Consider the following 15,770-nt stretch of genomic DNA (forward strand, 5'->3'; position numbering starts at 1 on the left):
ATAAATTTTCACAAAGTCTGCTGCCTCAGTTTGTATGATGGCAATTTGCATATACTCCAGAATGTTATGAAGAGTGATCAGATGAATTGCAATTAATTGCAAAGTCCCTCTTTGCCATGCAAATTAACTGAATCCCCAAAAAACATTTCCACTGCATTTCAGCCCTGCCACAAAAGGACCAGCTGACATTATGTCAGTGATTCTCTCGTTAACTCAGGTGTGAGTGTTGACGAGGACAGGGCTGGAGATTACTCTGTCATGCTGGTTGAGTTCGAATAACAGATTGGAAGCTTCAAAAGGAGGGTGGTGCTTGGAATCATTGTTCTTCCTCTGTCAGTCATGGTTACCTGCAAAGAAACACGTGCCGTCATCATTGTTTGCACAAAAAGGGCTTCACAGGCAAGAATATTGCTGCCAGTAAGAGTGCACCTAAATCAACCAAATCAAATCAAAAAAAATATTCACATACACATGGTCAGCAGATGTTAATGCGAGTGTAGCGAAATGCTTGTGCTTCTAGTTCCGACAATGCAATAATAACCAACGAGTAATCTAACCTAACAATTTCACAACAGCTACCTTATACACACAAGTGTAAAGGGATGAAGAATATGTACATAAAGATATATGAATGAGTGATGGTACAGAACGGCATAGGCAAGATGCAGTAGATGGTATGGAGTACAATATATACATATGAGATGCGTAATGTAGGTTATGTAAACATTATATTAGGTGGCATTGTTTAAAGTGGCTAGTGCTAAACATTTTTTTACATGTATGGCAGCAGCCACTCAATGTTAGTGGTGGCTGTTTAACAGTCTGATGGCCTTGAGATAGAAGCCGTTTTTCAGTCTCTCGGTCCTTGCTTTGATGCACCTGTACTGACCTCGCCTTTTGGATGATAGCGGGGTGAACAGGCAGTGAGTCGGGGGATTGTTGTCCTTGATGATCTTGGTGTAGGTGTCCTGGAGGGCAGGTAGTTTGCCCCCGGTGATGCGTTGTGCAGACCTCACTACCCTCTGGAGATCCTTACGGTTGTGGGCGGAGCAGTTGCCGTACCAGGCGGTGATACAGCCCGACAGGATTCTCTCGATTGTGCATCTGTAAAAGTTTGTGAGTGCTTTTGGTGACAAGCCAAATTTCTTCAGCCTCCTGAGGTTGAAGAGGCGCTGCTGCGCCTTCTTTACCACGCTGTCTTTGTGGGTGGAACTATTCAGTTTGTCCGTGATGTGTACGCAGAGGAAATTAAAACGTTCTACCCTCTCCACTACTGTCCAATCTATGTGGATAGGGGGGTGCTCCCTCTGCTGTTTCCTGAAGTCACCGATCATCTCCTTTGTTTTGTTGATGTTGAGTGTGAGGTTATTTTCCTGACACTACACTCCGAGGGCCCTCACCTCCTCCCTGTAGGCCGTCTCGTCGTTGTTGGTAATCAAGCCTACCACTGTAGTGTCGTCTGCAAACCTGATGATTGAGTTGGAGGAGTGCATGGCCATGCAGTCGTGGGTGAACAGGGAGTACAGGAGAGGGCTCAGAACGCACCCTTGTGGGGCCCCAGTGTTGAGGATCAGCGGGGTGGAGATGTTGTTACCTACCCTCACCACCTGGGGGCGGCCCGTCAGGAAGTCCAGTACCCAGTTGCACAGGGCGGGGTCGAGACCCAGGATCTCGAGCTTGATGACGAGTTTGGAGGGTACTATGGTGTTAAATGCTGAGCTGTAGTTGATGAACAGCATTCTCACATAGGTATTCCACTTATCCAGATGGGTTAGGGCAGTGTGCAGTGTGGTTGCGATTGCGTCATCTGTGGACCTATTGGGGCGGTAAGCAAATTGGAGTGGGTCTAGGGTGTTAGGTAGGGTGGAGGTGATATGGTCCTTGACTAGTCTCTCAAAGCCCTTCATGATGACGGAAGTGAGTGCTACGGGGCGGTAGTCATTTAGCTCAGTTACCTTAGCTTTCTTGGGAACAGGAACAATGGTGGCCCTCTTGAAGCATGTGGGAACAGCAGACTGGGATAAGGATTGATTGAATATGTCCGTAAACACACCAGCCAGTTGGTCTGCGCATGTTCTGACGACGTGGCTGGGGATGCCATCTGGGCCTGCAGCCTTGCGAGGGTTAACACGTTTAAATGTTTTACTCAAGTCGGCAGCAGTGAAGGAGAGTCCGCAGGTTTTGGTAGCGGGCCGTGTCAGTGGCACTGTATTGTCCTCAAAGCGAGCAAAGAAGTTGTTTAGTCTGTCTGGGAGCAAGACATCCTGGTCCGCGACGGGGCTGGTTTTCTTTTTGTAATCCGTGATTGACTGTAGACCCTGCCACATACCTCTTGTGTCTGAGCCGTTGAATTGCGACTCTACATTATCTCTATACTGACGCTTAGCTTGTTTGATTGCCTTGCGGAGGGAATAGCTACACTGTTTGTATTCGGTCATGTTTCCGGTCACCTTGCCCTGGTTAAAAGCAGTGGTTCGCGCTTTCAGTTTTGCGAAAATGCTACCATCAATCCACGGTTTCTGGTTAGGGAATGTTTTAATAGTTGCTGTGGGTACGACATCGCCAATGCACTTGCTAATGAACTCGCTCACCGAATCAGCCTATTCGTCAATGTTGTTGTTTGACGCAATGCGGAACATATCCCAATCCACGTGATCGATGCAACCTTGAAGCGTGGCATCAGATTGGTCGGACCAGCGTTGAACAGACCTGAGAGCGGTAGCTTCCTGTTTTAGTTTATGTCTATAGGCTGGAAGCAACAAAATGGAGTCGTGGTCAGCTTTTCCGAAAGGAGGGCGGGGGAGGGCCTTAGATGCGCCGCGGAAGTTAGAATAACAATGATCCAGGGTTTTACCAGCCCTGGTAGCACAATCGATATGCTGATACAATTTAGGGAGTCTTGTTTTCAGATTTGCCTTAAAATCCCCAGCTACAATGAATGCAGCCTCAGGATATGTGGTTTCCAATTTACATAGAGTCAAATAAAGTTCATTCAGGGCCATCGATGTGTCTGCTTGGGGAGGAATATGTGATTATAATCTAAGAGAATTCTCTTGGTAGATAATGCGGTCGACATTTGATTGTGTGGAATTCTAAGTCAGGTGAACTGAAGGACTTGAGTTCCTGTATGTTGTTATGATCACACCACGTCTCGTTAATCATAAGGCATACCCCCCCTGCCGCTCTTCTTACCAGAAAGATGGTTGTTTCTGTCGGTGCGATGAGTGAAGAAACCAGCTGGCTGTGCCGACTCCGATAGCGTGTCTCGAGTGAGCCATGTTTCCGTGAAGCAAAGAACGTTACAGTCTCTGATGTGTCTCTGGAATGCTACCCTTGCTCTGATTTCATCAACCTTGTTGTCAAGAGACTGGCCATTGGCCAGTAGTATGCTCAGGAGCGGTGCGCGATGTGCCCGTCTCCGGAGCCTGACCAGAAGACCGCTTCGTCTGCCCCTTTTACGGCATCGTCGTATTGGTTCGCCGGCTGGGATCCGATCCATTGTCCCGGATGTTGGGCAAATCACAGGATCGGCTTCGGGAAAGTCGTATTCCTGGTCATAATGATGGTGAGTTGACGTTGCTCTTATATCCAGTAGTTCCTCCCGACTCTATGAAATAAAACCTAAGATTACCTGGGAAACCAATGTAATAAATAACACGTAAAAAAACAAAATACTGCATAGTTTCCTAGGAACGCGAAGCGAGGTGGCCATCTCTGTCGGCGCCTTAAGTAGATCATCAAGGAGACAGATCATCAAGAACTTCAAGGAGAGCGGTTCAATTGTTGTGAAGAAGGCTTCAGGGCGCCCAAGAAAGTCCAGCAAGCGCCAAGACTGTCTCTTAAAGTTGATTCAGCTGCGGGATCGGGGCACCACCGGTACAGAGCTTGCTCAGGAATGGCAGCAGGCAGGTGTGAGTGCACGCACCGTGAGGCAAAGACTTTTGGAGGATGGCCTGGTGCCAAGAAGGGCAGCAAAGAAGCCACTTCTCTCCAGGAAAAACATCAGGGACAGACTGATGTTCTGCAAAAGGTACAGGGATTGGACTGCTGAGGACTGGAGTAAAGTAATTTTCTCTGATGAATCCCCTTTCCGATTGTTTGGGGCATCCGGAAAAAGCTTGTCCGGAGAAGACAAGGTGAGCGCTACCATCAGTCCTGTGTCATGACAACAGTAAAGCATCCTGAGACCATTCATGTGTGGGGTTGCTTCTCAGCCAAGGGAGTGGGCTCACTCACAATTTTGCCTAAGAACACAGCCATGAATAAAGAATGGTACCAACACATCCTCCGAGAGCAACTTCTCCCAACCATCCAGGAACAGTTTGGTGATGAACAATGCCTTTTCCAGCACGATGGAGCACCTTGCCATAAGGCAAAAGTGATACCAAGTGGCTCTGGGAACAAAACATTGATATTTTGATTCTATGGCCAGGAAACTCCCCAGACCTTAATCCCATTGAGAACTTGTAATAAATCCTCAAGAGGCGGGTGGACAAACAAAAACCCACAAATTCTGACAAACTCCAAGCATTTATGATGCAAGAATGGGCTGCCACCAGTCAGGATGTGGTCCAGCAGTTAATTGACAGCATGCCAGGGCGGATTGCAGAGGTCTTGAAAAAGAAGGGTCAACACTGCAAATATTGACTCTTTGCATCAACTTCATGTAATTATCAATAAAAGCCTTTGACACGTATGAAATGCTTGTAATTATACTTCAGTATTCCATAGTAGCATCTGACAAAAATATCTAAAGACACTGAAGCAGCAAACTTTGTGGAAATTAATATTTGTGTCATTCTCAAAACTTTTGGCCATGACTGTATACTGTTACATTTTGCACACTGTTGCATATAGACTTGTAAGCTCTCTATGTCAGAACCTTGCCACTAAGATTATGCTTTCCCCTCTAGCACCTTGTGGGGGACATTTAACAGCTCCAACTGGAGTTCTGCTGTCCCCTGGCTGGCCGGGATACTACAAAGATTCTTTGAACTGTGAATGGGTTATTGAAGCCAGCAAAGATCACGCCATCAAGATATCCTTTGACAGGTTTTCCTATTTTGTTTAGAATTGATCTTGACCTTGATGCAGCTATTTCAATTTCACACAATAATTCCGTTTGAGATAATCTGCCATGATTGGCTACTTAAAATTGCCTGGATGGAATAGTAGCTTCTAATTTACTTCCATTTCCCCTTCTTTTTTGTCTGTTTTCATGTAGATTTCAGACCGAGGTTAATTATGACACACTGGAGATTCGGGATGGCCCCTCCAACTCCTCTCCTTTAATCGGAGAGTATCATGGCACTCAGGCGCCCTATTTTCTCATTAGCACCAGTAATTACATGTACCTGCTATTCACCACGGACAACAGTCGCTCCAGCGTGGGCTTCCAGATCCGCTACGACAGTGAGTTCTACGGTTTTCAATTTGAAATGTATCCACAGGGCTACCTTTGAAAGCTGAGGACGTTGTGTTTGCAATCCACAAAATGTTTAATGGCTACAACTGGTGGTGCAATATCGCTTTCATGTGTTTGCTGCTGATGTCAATATTGACTCAGCTCGTGTGGTGGGTGTTGTGATCACATGAAGTGTAAATCTAATTTCACAGCTCTTACACCATTTCAATATTACTGAAGTGGTGTAGGAGCTGTGAAATTAGATTGACACTTATTTTTGATAGCTTGTCATCATTAGTGTTGTTGCCTGAACAGGACTGTGATTTAAATGCCAAATAATTGGTGATTACGAAGGCCAACCTCATGAGATTTAGCTCATGAGATATAACGTTATTACATCACCAATGATAGCACTAGGCTGTCATTTGCAATAAGATGATTTAGTAATCTATCAACAATTCAATAGTGTTGTAAAATAGCTAGCCAAATTCTTCCTCCAAATACTATGATACAGTGCATTCTAAAAGTATTCAGACCCCTTGACTCTTTCCACATTTTGTTACATTACAACCTTATTCTAAAATGGATTAAACTGTTTTCCCCCTCATCAATCTACACACAATATGTCAAAACGACAAAGCAAAAAACAGGTTTTTAGATTTTTTTGCAAATGTATAAACAATGTACATCTGAAATAAAAATGTACATAAGTATTCAGAACCTTTACTCAGTACTTTGTTAAAGCACCTTTGGGAGCGATTACTGCCTTGAGTCTTCTTGGGTATGACGCTGCAAGCTTTGCACACCTGTATTTGGGTAGTTTCTCCCATTCATTTCTGCAGATCCTCTCAAGCTCTGTCAGGTTGGATGGGGAGCTTGAGAGGATTTGCAGAAAAGAATGGGAGAAAATATCGAAAAACCTGTTTTCGCTTTGTCATTATTGGGTATTGTGTGTAGAATGATTAGGACATGTTTTTATTAAATCCATTTTAGAATAAGGCTGTAACGTAACAAAATGTTGAAAAAGTCAAGGGGTTTGAATACTTTCTGAATTTTTTCAAGCTTCCATACTATATACTCACAAAAAATGTATGCCATAAATGTTTCCTATATTAACCTAACCACAATTACTATAGCACAATACTGGCTGTCATTTTAAGTAAGCAGGGATGAGACATGACTACCAAATCCAGACAGATGGCTGAAAATTGTTAATGACATCTATTGTGCTTTATAAACATTTCATGTGTGCTATTTGGAAAAACTCATTAATAAAATTCACATTTGAACATTATTACAATATATTCTATGAGAACAACCCTCCATCAAGGGATGAAATGGAGAGAGAACTCCTTGTGTCTCCCTCTCATGATTTATACAGTAAAGAGCAATTATGACACCATTCTCTATTACATTTAGGGCCTGAAATTGGAATTAAATAGTTATTTCTATCCCTAAAGGTATTATGATGGAAACAGATTCCTGCTTAGATCCTGGGATCCCGGTCAATGGAAAGCGGCATGGGAACAATTTCGCCATTGGCTCCAGGGTGACATTCAGCTGTGATCAAGGCTACACGCTGAGCGATGAGGAACCTATCGTGTGTGAGAGGAACCATCAGTGGAATCACGCACTGCCCAGCTGTGATGGTAGTGTACCCCATCTAGCCTCGTCCAACCCTTCCTTCCTCTCCTTTTTCCTGTTCGTGTCAGGTGCACTTACAGTACGTGCGTGGCAGCACCCAGCTATCACCACTTCTCCTCACACTCCCCATCACATTCACAGAAAGAGATGTGGGAGACACAACTCCCTGCTAATGAATCTCTCTCTTATCTGGGGGAAAGGGTAAGCCTCTTTGACTCCCCTCGAGGGCTGAGTTCATTAATTCTTGATGAGAGGAGAGGTGACTGGAATATACACACTAAGATAACTTTGGATGTCGGACAACAGAGAGTCAGAGAGGCAGTAGACAGGGTGGAGGTTCTGCAGAAAGACATTATTCTAACTGTTTATCTCATTTGTTTCTCACTACTTGGGATGAAAATAAACCTGTACAGCATATTTTTCCAGTAAGTCAAGCGTTTGACCGTCAGGTTTTGTACACCCAATATCATCCTCCAGACAACTAGCTTATCAGTTGTATTTTCTATTCCAGCCAAGTCTGATACAGAATGTGTTCTCTTCTGAAATTGACCTTCATGATCGACAGTGGTGGCATTTCCACATCCCATTCAGATATATGAAATGTTTTCTTCCGTTGTATCTGCCTATTTGTCCCTCTTACTTACTCTATCATTCCACAAGGCTGTAGGCATATGCAATAGACAGGTCCTGTTCTAGACAAAGCTGCTATCTGGTTTTTAAATTGGATTTATCACCCATTCATTTCAGGAAGAGATAGAATGTTTTATATTAGAAGGAGGATTATGGCACAATACTTTTTGGAAATTGTGAAAAATAATGAACAATCACAGAGCATAACATTGATCATCCATCATTGTGTTTTTCTTGTAGTATAATTCTTAGAACCCTCATTCTTAGAAGTGCAGCAGAAATGCACTCTTCATATCCCGTAGAAATGGTTCACTAGTCCTGCATCCTGAGCACCTGTCTCCTCCTGCCCACTGCTGTGTTTATGGTGCAAGCAGGACTTAAGCTCTTAAGAGCGGGGCCATCTTTATGATCCATTTCATTGTGGCAAAGACGATACTGTAGATATGGATTGTTTACACCCACAATTTGTCTTATCCATGTCTTATCATAAACATACAGTGCTGCTTTTGTGGCCCGCTTTGTGATATCTATACCAGAAGTAATTTGTTATGATTTCCAAGGATCCCTCACTTTGGGGGAAGGTACACCTTGTTTTTCACAACAAAAATATCTTCCCCTCTTCTTTCAAACGGGACGACTCAGACCTCAGTAAATATGTAGACGCATGCTGGGATACCATGCAATTATGATATTTTTATTTGTCTCACACTCAAAAGAACTATCCTCGTTGATTAACTTTCAGTGGTAGCCTTGGGCGTGTATGATAACACGCGCGATATGAGCCCCATTTAATCACCAGCATCTCCATAGCCTACGGAATCGGGTATAATTGCAAGTGCCAACTCCATGCATTTGTTCATAGGAACCTGTGCTATCGTGGGAACGCCAGCTTCCTTTTTCAGCTATTTTCAAACCATTTAACAGATCCTCACACCAAATATAAACACTGAGTGACTTCATCCTCATAGGCTAGAGGTTCTGGACCTCTGTTTGTCTATTCACATATACATTCATGTTATAGATTCCATGCTTCAAAAACATGGTAAGTACAATTAAAGTGTAAAATGTACATTGAAACCAAAGTAGATTAGCATATTCCTTTAACTTGTTCTTCCCTTTTTATTTATCTTGTAAATAAGTTGTTGTTTCGACGACTCTGCCTGACTTTCTCCACTGACAGAGTCTATCCTGTCAGAATTCTGCCTCGGTTATTAAGTTCGCCTTTGATCTTCCCAGACAGACTCACTATCAGTGTACAGTATCCCATGTCTTCATCTTACTCAGCTTTAGTTGGGTAAACTGAGGCTTTTAATCTAGAAACATGTGTCTACGTCTGTGTTTCACATTGTCATTAGGTTTGTCTCTACAAATAACATGGAGGAGTGACTAAAAGTTTGTTTAGAACATTTACAAAGTGCAAAAGAGATTATCGTACACCCAGGGATATTGTTTGCAGGCTCTGACCTAAATTCTGGTTTCAAACCCACCTGGACTTTTTAATTTAGCAATTTCTTTGAGCAATGTTCTGCGCTATTGGCATACTAATCAAAATTCTAATGATACGAGCTCATAATCATTTGCATCTTTATTTATTTAAATGCTGTTATAATTTATTTTTTCTAAAACCACTGATTGTTATGCAAGAAATGGCATTAATTTATCACTGATAATGTTCAGTTCTCAATGTATGGGAGTCTAGAAAACAATGCCTCATACACTTGTTCACAACGTGTTTCATTTTGTTTCCCTTAGCGTTGTGTGGTGGTTATATCTTTGGTAAAAAAGGAACCATTCTCTCCCCTGGATTTCCTGATTTCTACCCAAACTCATTGAACTGCACATGGACGATAGAGGTGTCTCATGGCAAAGGTAAGACTCATGAATAGCTCTCTACAGTAAGAACCAACCAATAATTTGTTGCAGCATTAAGTAAGTAAAAGCGTCTGTGACTAGGCCTACATCACCCCATTTGAATGATGTATCTCTATATTCTCATCAACATTAAGCCCCAGCCCTCCCTTAGGGCTGGTGTGACGTAGAGACAGGGATTTTGATGTGTGACTTAGGGAGGCCTAATCTTATCTGAATCTCTCCAGGAGTGCAGCTGCTCTTCCACACGTTCCACCTGGAGGACTCCCATGATTACCTCCTCATCACAGAGGACGGCAGCTTCATGGAACCCGTGGCCAGGCTCACTGGCTCCATCCTGCCCCCCTCCATCAAGGCCGGCCTGTTTGGAAACTTTAGCGCCCAGCTCCGCTTCGTCTCAGATTTCTCCATGTCCTATGAAGGTTTCAACATGTCCTTCTCAGGTGGGTTGTCATGCATTGTGTATAATGTATCATTTTAAGAGTCCGTTTCATGTGGATTCAAATATCTGATGTGACTGCAGTGATTAGAACATTGTTATTGATTATAAATGCAATTGTAAATGGCATTGTGTTAGGATAGAGATCCAGTGTGGGGCAGTAACAGTTAAGATGTCAGTAGATCAAATGCGGTATTTATTTATAGTGCAGGTGATGGAGAAGACTGTATCCAGAGTTGTATCTACAGAAATGTACACATTTTAAACATGACCAAAATCATTAAAGGCCCAGTGCAATCAAATTTATGTTTTTTCCTGTGTTTCATATGTGTACAACAGCTGATGAAACTAACACTGAAAAAGTGCGGGAAAAAATATGATCACTGTTATTTCTGACAGTTGCTGGTTGAAAATGCAATTTATACAGGACATTCTAATCCGCGGGTTTTGCATGGGTGGAGTTTTAGCTTTCCTGGTGAATAGACCAATAACCAAAATATTTCCAAACCTCTGCCAATAACAGTTAGTTTTCAGGTTACATATTCCTCCCATTAGGCTCCTCCGCTGTGGTGGATCCATTAGGCTCCTCCGGTGTGGTGGATTGATCAACTCTGTGGTCAATGTATCCCTTTGGTGCCTTTTCCCTCCCCACTCAGACCACTCTGAGACAGTCCTAGCAAATGTCTTGAGAAATTTTATTTGTGTATATTTTTGACAATTTTAATGGAAAACAATCACAGTAATTTACTTAATTATTACCCATAAATGATCTGATATTGAGATAAAAACATTACATTGGGCCTATAACTTGGTTGCAAAATAATAAACTTACTCGGCCAATAATATAATAACTAAACTCGAATACAAGGCAAAAACTGACAAACTGCCCTGAATGAGGATTAGGGAATCCTAAATAACCACTTGGCATAAACCATTTAAACCTCTAAATAGCACACTTTAAAGTTATTATAAAATTGCCCAATTAACATTCTTATGGTCAACACTTAACACGTTTATGAAAACAAATACACAGTTAGCATAAACATTTCCAATAAACAATGAAAACACCCCTGAGAAACGGGAGAAACCAAATAACGAGAGGTTTGCAGCCTGTGCCTATCTTCAACGGCACGCTCAAGTAGGAGCCAATTCATAGTGGTGGTGAGTAGAGAACAGGACAGGTTGGCGTTACCAAACAGATTAAATACAAACTGAAAGATTAGTGGAATCTGTGTGGGTAGCTGGACAGGTAGGATGAATGACAGTGAAGGTGAACAGGTGGTCACGTGTCAGGTGACAGAGGAATAGATGAGACTGAGGCAGGAATTCCTTTAACCATAAAGTGGTATATTTACTGAGTAGTCTGTGGTGGATTCATGGACGCACAGAACTTCTGAAGCAGACAGAGTTAAGAGAAAGAGGCGAGATCAGGCGATGGCGTTTTCCTCCTTTTACGTGGATGAGATCTGTTGGTCATTGCCACCTGACCTAATTAAAGCGCCCCTGGCCCAGCTGAGTAAGTGGCCATGAATTAAAGAATTATTCCACCAACTCCATGGTTCTTTTCTACACAAACATTTCTAAATAAATAATAATAATAACCAGACGCTTTGACAGACCAGACTTTGATTACAAAACACATGTAACAGTGTTTGAAAGATGGTACCGAAGACCATGGCTGACGTTTTACATTATCCCAACCAATTGTGCAATTTTGTTATTTTTTTTGCGTTTTGTGTAATTTTTTTTTTACTTATTCAAATCAAATCAAATGTATTTATATAGCCCTTTTTACATCAGCTGATATATCAAAGTGCTGTACAGAAACCCAGCCTAAAACCACAAACAGCAAGCAATGCAGGTGTAGAAGCACGGTGGCTAGGAAAAGCTCCCTAGAAAGGCCAAAACCTAGGAAGAAACCTAGAGAGGAACAATGCTATGAGCGGGGGCCAGTCCTTTTCTGGCTGTGCCGGGTGGAAAGTATAACAGAACATGGCCAAGATGTTCAAATGTTCATAAATGACCAGCATGGTCAAATAATAATAATCACAGTAGTTGTCGAAGGTGCAACAAGTCAACACCTCAGGAGTAAATGTCAGTTGGCTTTTCATAGCCGATCATTGAGAGTATCTCTACCGCTCCTGCTGTCTCTAGAGACTTGAAAACAGCAGGTCTGGGACAGGTAGCACGACCGGTGAACAGGTCAGGGTTCCATAGCTGCAGGCAGAACAGTTGAAACTGGAGCAGAAGCACGGCCAGGTGGACTGGGGACAGCAAGGAGTCATCATGCCAGGTAGTCCTGAGGCATGGTCTTAGGGCTCAGGTCCTCCGAGAGAGAGAAAGAAAGAAAGAGAGAAAGATAGAATTAGAGAGAGCATACTTAAATTCACACAGGACACCGGATAAGACAGAAGAAGTACTCCAGATATAACAGACTGACCCTAGCCCCTTGACACATAAACTACTGCAGCCTAAATACTGGAGGCTGAGACAGGAGGGGTCAGGAGACACTGTGTCCCCATCCGATGATACCCCCGGACAGAGCCAAACAGGCAGGATATAACCCCACCCACTTTGCCAAAGCACAGCCCCCACACCACTAGAGGGATATCTTCAACCACCAATTTACCACCCAGAGACAAGGCCGAGTCTAGCCCACAAAGATCTCCGCCACGGCACAAGCCAAGGGGGGGCGCCAACCCAGACAGGAAGACCACGTCAGTGACTCAACACACTCAAGTGACGCACCCCTCCTAGGGACAACATGGAAGAGCACCAGTAAGCCAGTGACTCAGCCCCTGTAATAGGGTTAGAGGCAGATAATCCCAGTGGAGAGAGGGGAACCGGCCATGCAGAGACAGCAAGGGCGGTTCGTTGCTCCAGAGCCTTTCCGTTCACCTTCACACTCCTGGGCCAGACTACACTTATTGTGTACATAATGTTGGTGCTGCTGTCTCTTATGACCGAAAATAAGTTCTGGACATCAGAAAAGCGATTAATTACCGCGGACTGGAAGAAACTTCCTTTAACGAGTCCGACGAGAAGGATATCCTGCTTTCACTGGAACAGGCCCAGATCCACACCTTTTGCGTGAAGAAAAGATGCCGGAAAAGGGGACACAGATCGGGGATCCTTCTGAGAATCCGGAGTCGAGCGAGTAAACTCCCAATGCCTTCCATTCTTCTTGCTAACGTGCAATCGTTCGAAAATAAAATTAAAGACCTAATATTAAGATTATCCTACCAACGGGACATTAAAAACTGAAACATCTTATGTTTCACCGAGACGTGGCTGAACGAAGAAACTGACAATATAGAGCTAGCAGGTTTTCCATGCACCGGCAGAAAATATATGTTACCTATGGTAAGACGAGGGGTGATGGTGTGTGCCTTTTTGTCAATAACAGCTGGTGCGCAATGTCTAATATTAAAGAAGTCTCGAGGTATTGCTCTCCTGAGGTAGAGTACCTTATAATAAGCTGTCGACCACACTATCTACCAAGAGAGTTCTCATCTTTATAATTCGTAGCCGTCTATTTAGCACCACAAAGCGAAGCTGGCACTAAGACCGCTCTTAACCAACTCTATAAGGCCTTAAGCAAAGAAGAAAATGCTCACCAGAAACTGCGCTCCTAGTGGCCGGGGACTTTAATGCAGGCAAACTTTAATCAGTTTTAGCAAATTTCACATGCGCAACCAGGGGGAAAATATCCAAGACCACCTTTACTCCACACACAGAGATGCGTACAAAGCTCTCTCCAGCCCTCCATTTGGCAAATCTATCATGACGCAAGGCGAGACCAAGATGCAGACACAGAAGGCAGATGGTTGGAGTCTTACAATGTGTATTAAAACTTCTTATGGCTGCATCCCGCTACCGGGATCGATATGACAGCAGCCAGTGGGCGCCAAATTCAAACAACAGAAATCTCATAATTAAAATTCCTCAAACATGTGTCTATTGTCATTTTAAAGGTAATCTTGTTGTTAATCCCACCAAAGTGTCCGATTTCAAATATGCTTTTCAGCGAAAGCACTACAAACGATTATGTTAGGTCACCACCAAGCCACAATAAGCACAGCCATTTTTCCAGCTACAGAGATAGCTTTCACAAAAAGCAGAAATAAAGATAAAATTAATCACTAACCTTTGATTATCTTCATCAGATGACACTCATAGGACTTCATGTATCACAATACATGCATGTTTTGTTTGATAAAGTTTATATTTATAACAAAAGATCTGAGTTTACATTGGTGCCTTACATTCACTAGTTCCAAAAACATCAAGTGATTTTGCATAGCCACATTGTTTCAACAGAAATACTCATCATAAATGTTGATGATAATACAAGTTATACACATGGAATTATAGATATACCTCTGATGCAACCGCTGTGTCAGATTTCAAAAGAACTTTACGGAAAAAGCAAATCATGCAATAATCTGAGACGGAGCTCAGAACAATAGCCAAATTAGCCGCCATGTTGGGGTCAACAGAAACCAGAAAATACATGATAAATGTTTCCTTACCTTTGATGAACTTCATCAGAATGCAGTCCTAGGAATCCCAGGTCCACAATAAATGCTTGATTTGTTCGATAATGTCCATTATTTATGTCCAATTAGCTACTTTGGTTAATGCGTTAGCGGTAAACAATTCCAAAGTCACAAAGCGTATCCACTATAACGTGACGAAATGTCCAAAAGCTCTGTAACAGTCAGTAGAAACATGTCAAACGATGTACTGAATCAATCTTTAGAATGTTGTTAACATACATCTTGAATAACGTTCCAACCGGAGAATTAGATTGACTTCAGAAAAGCGGTGGAACGGAGGTCCTCCTCATGTGAAGGCGCGTGTTCAATGCGTGGTCACCTCATGGCAGTGATTACTAATTCCTGTCTCATTCGGCCCCCCTTCACATTAGAGTCATTAGACAAAGTTCTATTGACTGTTGACACCTAGTGGAAGCCGTAGGAAGTGAAAACTCATCAATATCTCGCTGTAATTTCAATGAGAGCTTGGTTGAAAATCTGCCACCTCAGAAAAAAATCTAACAGGAAGTGGAACTTCTCAGGTTTTTGCCTGCCATATGAGTTCTGTTATACTCACAGACATAATTCAAACAGTTTTAGAAACTTCAGAGTGTTTTCTATCCAATACAAATAATAATATGCATATATTAGCAACTGGGACCGAGGAGCAGGCAGTTTACTATGGGCACCTCTGTGCACCTTTCATCCAAGCTACTCAATACTGCCCCTGCAGCCATAAGAAGTTAATCCAAAAGGAGTAGGCAAGAGAATGGTCGTGGACAAGCAAAAGGTCAAAACCAGATCAGAGTCCAGGAGGTACAGAGTGGCAGACAGGCTCGTGGTCAAGGCAGGCAGAATGGTCAGGCAGGCGGGTACAGAGTCCAGAAACAGGCAAGGGTCAAAACCAGGAGGACTAGAAAAAGGAGACTAGCAAAAAGCAGGAGAATGGGAAACACGCTGGTTGACTTCGAAAAGCATACAAGACGAACTGGCACAGAGAGACAGGAAACACAGAGATAAATACACTGGGGAAAATCAGTGACACCTGGAGGGGGTGGAGACAATCACAAGGACAGGTGAAACAGATCAGGGCATGACATTACCCTGCCCCACCCTAGGGACGCCACCTGGTGTCCTACCTGGGTGCATACCTGGCTGACCGGGGTGTCGGCGGTGGAAATCGGCTATGAGGGCCAGGTCCAAGATGTCTTTAGCAGGAACCCAGCACCTCTCTTCCGGGTCATAA

General features: G+C 43.2%; 1 protein-coding gene across 3 annotated transcripts in view; it reads left to right on the plus strand.

Annotated features, from left to right (window-relative positions):
* The window catches only part of LOC129860196 (CUB and sushi domain-containing protein 1-like), a 588,526-nt gene that overhangs the window by 399,135 nt on the left and 173,621 nt on the right, over window positions 1-15,770 (plus strand). For all 3 annotated transcript variants that reach the window (XR_008760312.1, XM_055930581.1, XM_055930589.1), the window contains exons 16-20: window positions 4,914-5,052; window positions 5,225-5,412; window positions 6,865-7,053; window positions 9,431-9,547; window positions 9,775-9,990. Coding sequence is in view for 2 of the 3 variants with exons in the window: in XM_055930581.1 (XP_055786556.1) it covers window positions 4,914-5,052; window positions 5,225-5,412; window positions 6,865-7,053; window positions 9,431-9,547; window positions 9,775-9,990 (849 nt within the window). In the remaining variant the exon portion in view is untranslated. The remainder of the gene's footprint in view (window positions 1-4,913; window positions 5,053-5,224; window positions 5,413-6,864; window positions 7,054-9,430; window positions 9,548-9,774; window positions 9,991-15,770) is intronic.

This window comes from Salvelinus fontinalis, chromosome 1 (genome assembly GCF_029448725.1).
Source record: "Salvelinus fontinalis isolate EN_2023a chromosome 1, ASM2944872v1, whole genome shotgun sequence".
NCBI classification, from domain to species: domain Eukaryota; kingdom Metazoa; phylum Chordata; class Actinopteri; order Salmoniformes; family Salmonidae; genus Salvelinus; species Salvelinus fontinalis.